General features: G+C 36.1%; 1 protein-coding gene across 1 annotated transcript; it reads left to right on the top strand.

Annotated features, from left to right (window-relative positions):
- The first annotated feature begins 1,261 nt into the window (after positions 1–1,261).
- On the top strand, positions 1,262–3,039 carry LOC149925588 (enhancer of rudimentary homolog). The gene is made up of 4 exons (XM_090161787.1): positions 1,262–1,271; positions 1,330–1,518; positions 1,586–1,706; positions 2,666–3,039. Exons 1-4 carry the CDS (start codon positions 1,262–1,264, stop codon positions 2,883–2,885), a joined length of 540 nt encoding a protein of 179 aa, XP_090017913.1. The 3' UTR covers positions 2,886–3,039.
- The last annotated feature ends 13,563 nt before the right edge of the window (positions 3,040–16,602 follow it).

Below are 16,602 nucleotides of genomic sequence, written 5' to 3'. Positions count from 1 at the left end.
TATCTCGTCTATTAATACCACACACACACAAAATGGTGAGTTCCTTAATTTTGTAATTCTTAAGGTGTTTCGTACTATTACAGGGCCGCGTTGGCCTTTTACCGGGCCCTAAGCAAAGTCTTGTAAGAAACCTTTTCTTCATAAAATAGCTGTAAGGGAACCTGGGCCTTTTAAGGCAATTGCCTATACTCCGGCCTTGTACTAATAGCCATTTTACAAACTGCACGAAATCTTAAAACTTTACGACTTACAAGGAGACATGCCGAGATGTTTATCCCAGATTTATTTCAAACCCGGGGGTTAAGTAGACCTTCATGTACCTTGAATGCTCCTAAAGGGTAAATTTCAATGGCCATTCGTTTTTCCATGGCAACCAAAAATGTTTTTCACAACTCAAGTTTAAATTTTATCTATGTAAAATAGCATGGGAAAATCACGGCATGCCATTTTGAAAAAGTTGAAAAATTAAAATTTTGGCAAAACAATTTGGTAAAATTTCTTAAATTGGGTGTAATCGATAAAAATGGGTAAAATCAATAAAATTCCTTAAAATCGTAAGGGTTTACAAGCCGTGATATTGCCATGCTATTTTACATAGAGGAAGTTTAAATTTTTGTTGTGAAAAGCATTTTTGGTTGCCATGGCAAAACGAATGGCCATTGAAACTTTTCCCTTTAGGAGCTTTCAAGGTACATGAAGGTCTACTTAAAGGGGAACGGCCAAGCTTTTACAAATATCGCCTTATTTGCATATAAAAAGATCAACAAGACGTTCAATATACTTACACGTACCTTATTTTGTCTTGAAAAAATTGTTTTTGGCCTAAAAAGTTGAAATGCAAAATAACGCCAAGTATTTGGGTTTGAATTTTCGCCGCCATCTTAAGGTGTATCGCCTGCGCCAGCAGCACCTTTGTGAGCGATTTGCGAACTATCCTAACTTTTAAAATCGCGCAATTTAGGCTGAGGTCTCTGGAACGCGCCGCGCGTGCAAAACAAATTTTTCGCGTCTTTAGCAGCGCGCGCTTTTATGTTGTTATTCTGTCCCATCGATGTCTCACCAGGTGTCGCGGCGGGCGCGCGCTTTACAATTTCCCAAAATATCTCTATTTTATTAAAAATTAACCACTTAATATTTTTTGATGCGGTTTTCACCATAAATTTTAGTTTTTAACGGGTTATAGGGCTATCTAACTGGTTAAAGCTTGACCGTTTTCCATTAAACTCCGAGTTTGAAACAAATCGGGGAAAAACACCTCGGGATGTCTCCTTGTTAGTAAAGCAGAGTCGCGCGTTACAACTAGTTAATTAACCCTACTTCAATCGATAGCAAATTATGTATCTTCCTACAAGGCTTGTAATAACCCATTCCAAGAAGACACTTCAGAAAGTGACGAAATTGAAATGACCCAAGTCACCCAACAAGTTGAACCTTTCCACTGTATCTTGTTTATACAAGGCCACAACCAATCTCGAACCGAAGGCTTGGAATTTCCGACGGTCTATCAAGGAATAGAAGGTAGTCAGTGTCATCCAGACGATACTATTGAAGGATATGTTAATTTTATTTGTCGTACGTTTTCCAGGACTGTATTTGAAATTTCAAGAAGAAATGATCGACCAGGGCAAACGTCAGAAATTTAACCCGTACAATTGTAAATTATTGTTTGACTATCTTGATAATCTGGCCGATGTACGGTTACGAATGTAAGTGGTTTCGTAAGTAATATAAAAAGCATAAGCATGACACTCCCCTTTTTATGACTGTTTCGGAAATGGCTATATAAATATTTACTGTCCTCTAGCTTTTACTTGGTGCCCAACAACGATTATAAAGGATCAGCTGAGACTTATTGAACTTAATTTCGCTTTCAACAGTTAAACTAAGGTTCACTTTTAATGCCATTAATTCAGGTGGTCGGGTTAGCATGTGTAGGAGGGTGGTGGAAAGCCAATAATTCCAACAGCTCACTACATTTACTATTACCATTAACCTCAACTAGTTTATACGGAAGGGGAAACCGATGAACTTGGGGTACAACCCCTTTAGCCAGTCGGGATGGGGACTTGCGAACTCAAGTGCACAAGCTGGGAACAAACAACATATCCTTTGCTTCTAAAGCTAGTTGGGAACTGAACACTTTTTCGTTCGAATTTACCATCAAGATAAAAACTTACTAATAGCTCGTACCGATAGGTCTTCGAGCAAACAAAAAGACGCGAAACTCGGACCAAATAGATCTTCGAGTGAATAACTAATTGAAATTAAATAAAATAGCCAGAAATTCCAACGGTAGACCGGTTTCGTCCTATTTGGGACTCGTCAGTACCGTGCGGGAAATCTGGCTCGCGACTATAACACCAAAAAGAGAAACTAAGCCTAAATATTAAAAATTTCAAAACGATTTGCATAGCAACGGAAAGCTGAATAGGGGGAGAGTGGTGAAGATTAGTATATACGCAATGTTAAGCTAAAAGGTGGTTCCTTTTAACTTTAGAATCATGACACTAATATAGAAGTAATTTTGCCTAAGCGTCTGATTAAACAACTACTACATGAAGAAAATCATTCAGTGTCAAGCTCATGTTTTTTATGTTATACTTATGGTGATTGTAAGTAGTTTTAGGTGGCAGTCGCAAATAATCAATTGATATCTACTGCCTAGTTTCAACGAAAATGATACTTATCCTTACGGCGATCACGGAAAAGAGTGGATTAAGGAGAAAATGTACATTTACCTGGCCAGTTTGGATCCTGAAGGCGAAGGGACTGTTAGACGTAGCCGTCGACGGCGTTTGAGAAGACGACGCGTTCAAGCCAGGGAGTCCAAACGTCCGGAAACCGTTCGAACTTCCGGTACAGACATCGCCACCAGCAAAACCTAGGTCACCGACATCCCCGTAAAACATCAATTACGAAAGAGCTTATATTTAATAATTTACGAATTGCGTATGCTAATTTTTAAATAATATTCTAAATACAACCTAAGTTGTAAATTAAATAGCTTTTTAAAGTAAAGAAAATAATCTATCTCTGGAATTTGAAGTGTTATTCTTAGTTCAGATTGTCATTTAGGACGTACCGTTCAGACTATCCTATTTTATTGCTACCAAATTTGTTTGTGTGTTATATGATATACCATAAGTAACATATAACAATAAGTATGACACTTCCGGTTGTTTTAACCTTTACTTTTTCGCCAAGTTACAGCTTGGACTGTTATCGTCCTTGGTAGTAGAATATTTGGTTTGAGTCTATTTGATCGATTCCCAAATGATCGAACGGGTCCCATTTGATCGAATTTCCATTTGATCGAATTGCATTTGATTGAATGGCATTTGATCGAATGGCATTTGATCGAACAAAATTTGATCGAAAGCTACTGTAGGGTAAAACTACTAGTTTTTGGGAGTAAATCGAAAAGGCAACGGTGCATACGCGCCTACGGCGTGCGTACATCAACCTAACCTAACCTAACCTAACCTGACCCTATTTATATATATCAAAAACAACGGTCCGTTATCGTCGATGTCATAAAAAATTCCATCATATAGTGTATAAAGTAAAAATCTCTTCATATTTGTGGCTTAATACAGTTAAAGCAATGAACTATTCCATCATTATTCCTTCTGCACTTAAGCAATGAATTATTCCATCATTATTCCTTCTGCACTTCATATTGACATTCGGTAAAATAAAAACATACCAACTGGTACTATAAATACTTTTGAATTCGATCAAATAGTATTCGATCATTTGAAGGTTCGATCTTATGAAACAAATGACAAATGGGATTCAATCAAATGGAATTTCGAACGTATAATGATCGACTGTCGATCACATATTTTTCGATCAAATGGACCAACACCGAATATTTCGCTTTAGACCATGTGAAAATAGCGTCTGCTTCACTATTGTCCCTTAATAAGCTTTCAAAAACCACCGCTTGAGGGAAATAGGAATAACGTCCATTGAAATGTTTCGTCTTATATAATCCTATGAATTTAAAAATAGAATAATATTTTCCTATGAGGAATTTTAATATTTAGGATAATATAGTGTTGTAAGTCGGAAAATTTCAGGAAAATACCCGAGGCCTTTTTTCTGGAAAATTTTCCGTATTTTTCCGAAAAAAATAAAAAAGTTTTCATTCCATGATTAGTCTAATATTTAAATAAAGCGGCATTTTCGCCTCATTTTTTCGAATCTAAAAGTAAAACTAAACATCTCGACTAGCTTTAAGCTGATTAATGTAACACTATTAATGTTTTGTAGTATGTTTACTGTTATTAGACATTTTATATCCATAAAAACATTAAAAAACCTTAAAAAGTAATTCATGATTAAATTTTATTTTTCCGATTTGCGAAACATTTTCCGGAAAATTAACTACTCTAGGATAATATATACTTCTGGCAATACCAACTACTGTTTTAGAAATTCAAGTAGGAACATTGAGACATTTTGAGTTGCTTAAAACAATTTCAACCGCTAGATGGCGTGATAACAGTTTACATTTATAATATTTTTACTTTACTACATTAGATGTTTCTTTGTAGACATGTAAAATAAATATTTAAACGTAAACTTATTTTTTTCACCTAGGTGTCAGAACCAACATCAGCAAAAATTTCTAAGTACCTACTTATAGTTTTAGCTTTCCTAACAAACCCTTTTTTTGGATGCTGTTTTTCGTCAACTCTCTAGTACAGAGTAATTCATTTTCAAACATTAAATAGCGTGTCTGTTGTTGTAAAAGACAAAAAACGTTTCGCGTGATGGTCATAATGGAGAATGGAGAACTATTTATCCCATCTGCTTCGTAACGCCATGCTCGAGATCCTACAGATAGGCCTCGTCACACGTTATACCATAAGTGAATAATATTTTACATAAGTGTGACGCTTCCTATTCGTCACACGCAAAAGTTTCAAAAGACAGACTGCATTACGGGCTTCGTCGCAGTTTTGCGTCCGATCGCTCCCGCGTCACAAGTAGCCTTTGTGATGACGTCACTACGTTACTACATGTAGCTCTCACAAGGAGACGACCCGAGGTGTAACACACTGATTTTGTTCAAACTCGGAGGTTTGCTAGACCTTCGTGTAACTTGAAAAACACCAAAGGGAAATGTCTCCATAGGCAACCGTTTTGCCATGGCAACCAAAAATGTTTTTGACAACACAAAATGGAAATTTTCCTATTGAAAATAACATGGGAATGTGACCAACTTTAAGGGTTACCCCTGTAAAAATTTTCATCAATTTCAAACTTTTTCTTTATTTTTTGTTTATATTTTCTATTTTTAGCATTTTCAAAAATTGTAATTTTTTTACAGGGGGGTACCCTTAACATTGGACAGATTCCCATGTTATTTTCAATGGGAAAAGTTCCATTTTGTGTTGTCAAAAACATTTTTGGTTGCCATGGGAATACGGTTGCCTATGGAGACATTTCCCCATTTAGGGTTTTTCAAATAACATGAAGGTCTACCAAACCCCCGAGTTGGAACTAAATCGGTGTGTTACACCTCGGGTCGTCTCCTTGTCAGTAAAATATTCCCCAAAGTGACAAACTTACGGAGCAATATTATAGACTTATGGTAATACGGCGGAAAAGAACAAGAAGAATATTGTTTCTCATCATCATCTTTCTATACAACCTCATCATACTTTGAGGTTTTCCAAGCTCCCTCTAGTGGTCGGCGACGGCACTTTTTATACTAGACTGAACGGAAAATGAAATAGGAGCGCTCTACTCTTGAAGAAGTATACTTTTCCTGTATTTTAGTCTAAAGGGGGAGCCACTGTGAATTTCTGATTGGAACGCGAATAGAAGAACTTCAAACGACGAGAATGTTCAATAATTCGTAACACATAACATCCGCTATAGACTTTTGGTCAAAGGCATTAAATTAGTCTGGCATTATTAAAATCTTATTTTCCAATTGAATTTTTATTTCTTACGAAAACTTTAGATTTACACTAATTTAAACGATTTCCCAGTTTGAAATTAGTAATATAATAATAATAATGAGTGGAGTTTGCAAGTTCTCTCCCCACTGGTATAAGGTATTCTCCCCCGAGCTCTTCGGTTTCTCCTTCCATAAAAACTTGTTGAGGTTAACGGTTAAAAAAAAATAGTTAGTATAGGGAGCTGTTGGCTCGCATAGCATGCAGGGATTGTAGACCATTGGACCGAAATCCCATTCGTCCGAATGTACCATTCAACCGAATTCCAATCGACCGAAAACCGCATTCAATATACCGTTAGTGATACATATTTATATATCGTAGGTTACGTGACGATAGTATATTTAATTTGGACTAAACTATGTCTTAAATATTTATTATTTCGTACCGACGTGTATTTTTAGACCTTTTTCCCTTGAAATTTGATATTTTCCGGGTTTAATTTTGGAAAATAACCTTGATAAGACCCGACGTGAAATAGTTGCCTACCATATCTAACCTAACCTAACCTAACCTAACCCAACCCAACCTAACCTAACCTAACCTAACCTAACCTAACCCAACCTGAACTAACCTACCCGAAGTGAAAACGAATTAGATTTAAATTTCCCATTCAACTGAATCCCGCCATGTTGGGCTATAAACGAAAATACTTTTCGGTTCAATGGGATTCGGTCAAACGGGATTCGGTCCAATAGTTTACAACCGCATGCAGGGCTTGCCACCACCCTCCTACGCATGTTAACCCGACCGCCTGAATTAATGGCGTTAAAAATCGCTTGATGACTTGGGCCTAAGGTGCCTTGGGTATAAGCCTAGAGTATTAATATTATTATTATAATATAATAAAAAATATTATAACATATTACCGTTAACCTCAACAAGTTGTTAAGGAAGGGGAAACCGAAGAGCTCGGGGGAAAACCCCTTAAACTTGCAAACTCAACGCGGAAGGAGTTGTTCCGAGTTTTCACCAGTGCCACAAGCTGGGATCAAACCCGGCTCATCTTGCTGCGAGGTGAAAGTGCTAACTACTCCACCACCCCACCAATATGATAAACGCGTTTTGCCGCCAAACGTTTGTATGATAAACGCGTTTAGCCGCCAAGCGTTTGTATGATAAACGCGTTTAGCCGCCAAGCGTTTATGTTGTAAATGCGTTTAGTCGCCATGCCTGTATGTTATAAATGCGTCAATCCGCCATTCATTTGTGATAAATGCGTCAATCCGCCTTTCGTTTGTGATAAATGCGTCAATCCGCCATTCGTTTGTGATAAATGCGTCAATCCGCCATTCGTTTGTGATAAATGCGTCTAGCCGCCATGCGTTTATGTGTAATTTCATGTGTATCTGTCTTTCTACTGTACACAAGCCAGTGGACAAACCAGACAAGTGTATTTGCAGCGAGCGTTTTATTTTCGAAACTAGTAAAATAATATATTTTTATAATAATAAACACTTCTTTTTTCGTTAACTAAATTAAGCCCTGTTTGAGCTTATCATGACCGCATTTGAAACATCGACCTTGGAAATCTCGATGATGGTGACGACGGCTACGGGCTCTACACCTTGTTACTGCTTCGTCCTTACTGGACTAGCTGGCGGGTACACAAATTTCACAATTGGTGACCAAGACGAAAAAAAAACCAATAGTTAGTAACATTATCGAGCTGGTCTAACTATATATAGTTGAAAATTATCTTCATTAGTTGTGTGCACCCTCTGAGTGTGGTAGCAAGTTAAATTTTAGTTAAATTGTAAAATCGCTTTAGGATTTAAAAAATACTCAAACGTCATTAAATAAATCTATAATGAATAAGAATAATTGTTGCATTAGCTGAAAAATTAAAGGGAAACAAGGCTTAAACACTGAACTTGAGATTGGAATTTTTATTATACTAAAGTTTTATCGCTTTTGTTAATAAGATTTGAATAAGTCGACTTACAATAATGAAATAATAAGAAAACTGTAAACTTACCAGATTTCAATTCTCAACTTTAACACGTCGATTAATCGCGGCTGTTCTGTCTGCGTCGGCTATTGTTGAAAAATGTCCACAACTTGCTTTCGGCTTTGGTGACTCTTGTAACACGTTTAATATCTAAACCCCTGGAGGTAGTTTTATTGTTTTTTGTCATTTCTAAACACGTAGGTTTTATTAATGTTTAAGAAGCGTTTAGCTGGCGTTTATCTTAGGTAGTGTGTAGTTATTTAGCAACTGGGAAAATAACCTTGATAAGACCCGACGTGAAATAGTTGCCTACCATATCTAACCTAACCTAACCTAACCTAACCCAACCCAACCTAACCTAACCTAACCTAACCTAACCTAACCCAACCTGAACTAACCTACCCGAAGTGAAAACGAATTAGATTTAAATTTCCCATTCAACTGAATCCCGCCATGTTGGGCTATAAACGAAAATACTTTTCGGTTCAATGGGATTCGGTCAAACGGGATTCGGTCCAATAGTTTACAACCGCATGCAGGGCTTGCCACCACCCTCCTACGCATGTTAACCCGACCGCCTGAATTAATGGCGTTAAAAATCGCTTGATGACTTGGGCCTAAGGTGCCTTGGGTATAAGCCTAGAGTATTAATATTATTATTATAATATAATAAAAAATATTATAACATATTACCGTTAACCTCAACAAGTTGTTAAGGAAGGGGAAACCGAAGAGCTCGGGGGAAAACCCCTTAAACTTGCAAACTCAACGCGGAAGGAGTTGTTCCGAGTTTTCACCAGTGCCACAAGCTGGGATCAAACCCGGCTCATCTTGCTGCGAGGTGAAAGTGCTAACTACTCCACCACCCCACCAATAGATGATTAAAAAAATAGAATAGTTTTAGGACCAATTTGACCACACCAAAATATAACTAACAAGTTATAAGTAAAAATCCATTTTATCTTCAGACATTCCCCAGCTTTCTTTACTATGAAATCAAGGTTTTATACGTTTTATTTAATTGAACCTGTGTGGTCAACCGGTCAAACAATCTCCGGAAGTAATACCCGCCCTCTCGCGATAAACCGACCCTTAATAATCGCCATCCACCGGATATTATAGTATAAAAGCCATAGTCTGGACAATGTCCACTTTAACGTAATAACCGCGCCTATCCCTTTAATGACCCATAAAATCTTGACCAACGTTAACTTTGTCGTAATAGAGATTCCGACGTAAAAAATAAAAGCGTTATTTTGTAGGCTCGAGCATTGCGGAGGAAATGATACAATCGTACTTCGTACGTTGTCCGTGGCTGAAATAAAAAGTCTAATTATGGCGATAGCCACTGTTTTGGTTATCTCGCATTTTTAAAGGCGCCGAATAATGGAATTTAGCGAAATCCTTGATTCTTGACTATTGTTCTGTAATAACGGATTTCGCGGAGAAAAAGGGGGGGTCATTTCCCGGCCATTTATTTTAATTCGATCACGCTCATTTGGCGCTCGCTAGGTGGCGTTGGAAAGCGTCGCAGCCCGCTATTCTTCGCTGTACCGCGCGCATCGCCGCGTCCGAGGCATTTCTCCGAGAGCGAACGAGCTCTCGCTTTCCAAGGCCCAGCGAAGCGTTCAAGATTCGAGGCCTCGCCGAGTGGTGGCGCTGTTGCGCCTTTTAGCTCCACCCGCGCTAGACGCCCGCTGTCTTTTTTACAGTTCTCGACAAGTTAACGTGGCCGTTTGGACCCTTCGTTTCGACGGATAAAGGGAAGGTTCTTTTAAGTGCGGGCTTAAGTTGACGATTATTCGGGCCGCTCAAGCGCTAATCTCTCGTCAGTCAACCATTAATACAAAAAGAAATAAAAAAACGTTTTCGTAATAAAAAAAAAGAGGGTAAAATGAAAAAAGGGGGAATTGTTCTCAGAATGAAGGAACAACACCAATACTAGCTGTAAAAAATGTTAATTTACAAAGTTTTCATTCAAGCATTTTTTTTAAAATGTTCCGAGCTACGGAGCGTCGCGGGTTCTTTGTTCGTTCTCTTTTTAGCAGTGAGATGGCGCTGCTGAGCGCTCTTGAGCGGCTCTTATCGCCTCCATTTTGTAGTCTTTATAGGGTTCTGTTTTATGTCATAACTCACTCGAAGGTGGCTGTAACACGCTGAGTGCCAAGGAGCATTTTTGTTTTAGTGGTAAGGTACTTTATTATGTTTAAAATAACCACGCCATCTATCGGATTGATTTATTAGCGGTGTTGAGTTTCGGCGATTAGGATTGGAAATATCTGCAACGGACAGACATCTGAACTAATGGCATCGGTAGTCCCCTAATGGAATGTCCCGTATCTCTCGATAATGTTTGGTTCTCCATAATGCCCCTAAAAGCTAAGCAAGGACGGAGTCTGTATCTCGATAGACCTATAATAAGTTCGTTCTTTCGCTAATCTTTCCACGCATGACCAGAAAGATTCCTTTTCCCATGAGAGACACTAACTCTACTAGTCCGTACGCAAGAATTCGAACTTTTTGTTTTTAAATTATAGATTCCCTTAAGAATTGAGATTCGAGGCAATAATAGAATAAGTAACATTATCGTAGTTGGTAGTAGGACATTATCGCCCTTGATAGTAGGACAGTATCATCCTTGGTAGTAGGACATTATCGCCCTTGATAGTAGGACAGTATCATCCTTGGTAGTAGTAAATTATCCTCCTTGATAGTAGTAAATTATCCTCCTTGATAGTAGTAAATTATCCTCCTTGATAGTAGTAAATTATCTTCCTTAATAGTAGTAAATTATACTCCTTGATAGTAGTAAATTATCCTCCTTGATAGTAGTATATTATAATTATCCTCCTTGATAGTAGTAAATTATCCTCCTTGATAGTAGTAAATTATCCTCCTTGATAGTAGTACATTATCCTCCTTGATAGTAGTAAATTATCCTCCTTGATAGTAGTAAATTATCCTCCTTGATAGTAGTACATTATCCTCCTTGATAGTAGTAAATTATCCTCCTTGAAAGTAGTAAATTATCCTCCTTGATAGTAGTAAATTATCTTCCTTAATAGTAGTAAATTATACTCCTTGATAGTAGTAAATTATCCTCCTTGATAGTAGTATATTATAATTATCCTCCATGATAGTAGTAAATTATCCTCCTTGATAGTAGTAAATTATCCTCCTTGATAGTAGTAAATTATCCTCCTTGATAGTAGTAAATTATCCTCCTTAATAGTAGTAAATTATCCTCCTTGATAGTAGTAAATTATCCTCCTTGATAGTAGTAAATTATCTAAGTTGGTAGTAGGACATTATCACCCTTGATAGTAGGACAGTATCATCCTTGGTAGTAGTTATATATTTTCCTTGATAAAAGTACATTATCGTAGCTGGTAGTAGGACATTATCGTCCTTGATAGTAGGACAGTATCATCCTTGGTAGTAGTAAACAGCTAATTGGTAGTAGTATATTATCGTCCTTGGTATTTGGAAATTATGGTTTTTGGTAGAAGTACATTATCATCATTGGTGGTAGTACACTATCATCAATAGTAGAAGTATATTATCATTCTTTGTAGTAATATATTTCGATTCGACTATAATTAGACACTAAGGGGCTGTGTACTCAGCTAAACTATGATTGTGCAGTAACGCTGTAAATACGTTCGTGGATAATTTTAGTTAATTGTCTAACTTAATATTGTAATGCCAGTCATGGCAATTATAATACGCAACATCATAATGCTTAAAGTTAAACTTTCCTTCTTTAATATAATAAGGTATACTAATGCCAGAAATAAATAAATATTGTATCTCTGAAACAGGTATAACATAAACTTGGGCTATCTCGAAATTAATTTGTGGTACATAGATACGATTCTAGGTAATCCGCCTGCGGTGAAAAATTAATTATCAACGACCGATGTAACTCGCAGTTGTCGCATTCTTAAAGTAAAAATTTCTCGTGAATTTTTGTTTTTTTTTCTATTAAGATAAATAGCGTTTTCGCGATTATGAGGACATAAAAGTGTACGAATAATTTGCGGGGTCCCGTGGACCGTGTTGGCGCAATTTTCTTAATAGCAGCGCATGAATCAAACAATTTCCCGAGCTGAGACACCGTGTTTAAATTCGACCGGGCCAAAAGACGGCTTGTTACCGCTCTCAAAATATGATTTAGAGCATGATTTAGTGGTCTTAACTATCCGGGAAAAACATATTTTTTCGGTGGCTTCGAGGCATTTGGCCCGCTGGTATCATTGTTGCTTATCGGAGGGACACCAGTTTGCAAGATGTTTCCTCTTTTAGCCTCCTGGTGGCGCTGCTGCGTTCGAGTTTTGTACATAGGTTTTTTTCGGCGCGTATCTAGAGACTCGTTGGTGTAGTAGTCGCTTTCAAACACAGAGGCCTCCGTGTCCAATCGTGGTTTCTTCCGTTTTTATCAAAAGCAGAAAAAGGCCAAAAAGAGAGACACTCAGATATAGAAAAAATGTTTCACTTAAAAACATAATTGCGTTTTCGAACTCACTGATGCTGGCTTCACTCGCCTGTTTAGTGTTTAATGCCGTTGCTGGCTTTGTCCGTACATAGTTTAATTTTGCATGCGGGGTCGGTCTTTCTTTGAGTGGCGTTGTCCAAGGGGGCACAGTGGGTTCTTCCCCCCACATAACCAAAATCCTGGCTTCTATAACGAAAAATATCCCTTAATAGCAATAGTCTTTAAAAATGCCTCAATGATTTAGAATTCCAAAAAGTTAAATTACATCTATAAATTTTAAAGAAACAATAATTGTCCATCTCCTGAAAATTTCACAAAGATTCTAATAGAGGTCGGGGATAGTAAACGTTTATTCAATAGATAAAGCTCTAAAAATTATTCGAAAAATGTTTTGATCAAGTAATTTATATTTCTGTATTATCCGATTAATTTTTTGATAAATTTGTAAAATTAGTCGGAAAAACGACGGTTTTTTTTGATAAAAAGCTCAAATTTTACGAATAATACATGTTTTTTAATCATTTTCCGAAATATTAACCGGTAAATTTCTTTGTTTAAATTTTTTTCCCGAAAAAAATCAATTTCACATGGATAATGATTAACCGTCTCCGACCTCTAGATTATAATTTGTTTTAAAATTTAAGAAAATAAATTATAAATACAGAGAAAATCTACAAAACACAGCAAAAAATATATAAATTCCACAAAGATCTAGAAAATAATTTAATAATTTACCCAAATTCTTTAAATCTGTTAATTTAAAAAAAACTCTGATTTCTAAATTACTGAAATCTTCGCCAATCTTACAAAAAAAAATATAAAAACTTCTCAAATCCTAGAAAATAATAACTTAAAACCTTTCTTTAAATACTATACAAAAATTCCGCTTAGGAAACTTTCGCTAAGATTGTACATATGATTACGTAACTGATTACACATTTAGATTTAACAAAGGATGTACAACTAGAAGATAACTACTTATTATTAAAAATTCTAAACTAAAATTTTTAGATAGTAAATAAGCATGGCTTAAAACTATTCTTAAAAAACCCCCAATAAAAGTTAACTAAACAAAATAAATAAAAAAATTCCATAATTTAGTTAATTTAAAACGTTGATGTTGTAAACCAAAAATTCTAATTCCCCCCTTAGCTAAAATTAGTGTTGTAAGTCGGAAAATTTCCCGCTCTGTGGCCTTTTTTCCGGAAAATTTTTCGTATTTTTCCGAAAAAGATAAAAAAAAGTTTATATTCCATGATTAGTCTAATATATTGTTTGCAAATTTAAATAAAGCGGCATTTTCGCCTCATTTTTTTCGAATCTAAAAGTAAAACTAAACCTCTAGACTAGTTTAAACTGGTTAACAATGTAACACTATTCTGTAGTATGCTTACGGTTGTTATACATTTTATATTGATAAAAAGTTAAAAACATTAAAAACCCTTAAAAAGTCACTTGATTCAATTTTCTATTTTTCCGATTTGCGGAAAATTTCCTGGAAAATTTTCCGCATTTTTTTCCCCGGAAAATTAACAACACTAGCTAAAATTCAGAAAAAAAAACGAATTTTTAAACAGTGGTACTAAGTCTACAATGGTCAAAACCTTTAAATTTATCAGCAGTCACAAATCATTTATATCAAATCCGAGGGGTCGGACATTTACCAAAATCCCGTACACTTTGTCTAAAATCGCAAAATCTTTTAAGTCTCGCTATGGTAAATTAACATTGAAATCCCAAAATCACTTCAAAAAGTAATGATAAAATCGCCAAAATCTCTACGAAATCCCGAAATCCCGTACAAAATAATGCTAAGTGTCCGACCCCTCGATCAAATCAAAAAGCATTGTACTTACAATGTTAGTTTCATTTGACCATAATCGGCAAATACATTTTCAAGCAGTGGTTAGTTCTAAAAAAAGTTACATTTATAAATCAATAACTTTTATTCATTGGTTTAGCATTGGTTCGTTAAAAGGTCGGTTATGGTTGTCAAAATACGGGGGACTGCTTGTTTATGATTTATAGGCAGGCGAGGCAGTTCCGAGGAACCCGCCATTGAAATAACGCGAGCCATAAATTATAACTCCTTGGCTAAAATGTTTCCCAAGCCCCTCCGAATATTTCCCAAACGTAACTTTAGACTCTCTCATCCTTCAAAATAAAAAGTTTTTGGTTCGACTCATTTTGTGTGTAGTAGAATTAAGTACTAATCATGTGGAATCTGTCGGTAGCTTTTCTCTTTCCCAGGATATCCGTTGTACCTGTCACACGCCTTCTCCCTCAGCCTCCGATTGCGAACCATCCGACCGGACCCGTCATGTCCGAGGGTACGCGCCCACAGTCATAATAAAGAGGGGAAAATATGACCCCACGAAACCTTTTCTTTACATTTTTGTGGCAGTCTTTTCAACAACGAAAAAGGAGAGAGGAAATGTATTGTTTGGACACGCTCTTTTCGGGGTTTCGTCGTTTTATCATTTTTACCCCTGCTATGAGTAACCATAGGGTTGACTGAAAGGGGATACTCGCTTCTTTTAAGAAATGCTGTTTGACTCTCCCATCATCGTTCCTATCTAGGTCTTCTCTAGAAATGTTAGCTCTTGGTTCCGATAAGTGAAATATTGTACCACACCTGTTTTGTACGCCTATTATTTTGTTATTTGTGTCTTTTTTATATTTGAAGGTCCGTTTTTACTCATAAGCTAACATATTTAACCCCAATAACTACCTGTGATTTCGAAACCCAATTTATCTAATAGAACGATACATATTTTACAAAGGAGGTAACGCCATTAGAGGTTCATTTTTAAATACCGGTTTATTTAAACAGATGGCGCCAGTAGTCTTAAACGTAGTGATTTTAAATTGTCCAAAACAAATATTCTAAATTCATATTAATTTTTTCGTATTTCTGTTATACGAAATTTTTCCTGGGTTGAACTTTGATTTATAGTTTTTACATAAAATATCACCGCGATTATTGTTAGAAGTAGTTTTTTTGAAAAAAATCTATAGGTTGTTATATCCTTACCTCCAAAATGTTTAAATAGGAGCCATCTAGTATAAATAAATGCGTTAAAATCGAACCTCGTTACAGTTTTCCGTAGTAATTTTAATAAAAATGTGTTTTGTTTACTTTTGATGATAAGTGTATGCCTTTTGTGAACACCATCACCTAGTAGCAATAAACACAGCACCTCACACAAGGAGAACGCAACCCGTCAAAAGTCGTGCATTTTCTCGCGTACAGTTCTCATTGGTTAGACGCTTTAGCGCCTGCTGCCATCGGAATAGAAAAATTCGGAAATTGTCTTCCCCTTTTCCGTAAAACGTTCAGTGTAAAGGTTTGTCCAATGAAATTTGTACACAACACTGCGTTAGCGTGTTTAAAGGCTAGCTACGTTCTCCTTCTGTTTGTTGCTCCTAGCTGACACTATCTAACCAGGTTTAAGGCGGAACACTACAGTGGCTATTGTCTACTTTCGCGCTATTTCAAGCTGAACTCTTTAATTTTGTATTTTAACATACAAAATTAATATTTAAATGTAGAACAGCCTCTTGTTTAGTGCCAAAAATAATTTTGAAAATTTTAAATTTAAAAGTAATTAAGTTATTACGTTTTAATTCGGACCCCCGGAGCTAAACAAGTCGGGCAAGCGCCCAAACTACCCTTTAGTTAGGACCTTATATCTCGTTAACTATTAATATTATAATTATCAACATTATTTTAAGCACTAGAGGAAGGTTCAGCCTAATAACAAAAATATAATTATGTAATTGTTAACACAGAAACGTTCAGCTTGAACGAAAAAGAGGCTTTTACTGTATTTAGAGGTCGGTAACGGTTAATCATTATCCATGTTTAAATTGATTTTTTCGGGTAAAAAATGTAAACAAAGAAATTTACCGATTAATATTTCGGAAAATAATTAAAAAACATGTATTATTCGTAAAATGTGAACTTTTTATCGAAAAAAACGTCGTTTTTCCGATTAATTTTACAAATTTATCAAAAAATTAATCGGATAATACCGAAATATAAATTATTTCATCGAAACGTTTGACGAATAATTTTGAGAGCTTTATCTATTGAATAAAAGTTAACCATCCCCGACCTCTAACTGTATTCTTCCCCCTTAAAGAGATTTGTTAGAACTGTAATGACATACGTTTAGTACATT

The sequence above is a fragment of the Leiobunum rupestre genome, chromosome 10 (genome assembly GCF_980474605.1).
Source record: "Leiobunum rupestre chromosome 10, qqLeiRupe1.1.hap1, whole genome shotgun sequence".
Classification (NCBI taxonomy): domain Eukaryota; kingdom Metazoa; phylum Arthropoda; class Arachnida; order Opiliones; family Sclerosomatidae; genus Leiobunum; species Leiobunum rupestre.
The sequence above is the reverse complement of the archived record's forward strand: the minus strand, read 5'-3'. Positions and strand labels throughout refer to the sequence as shown.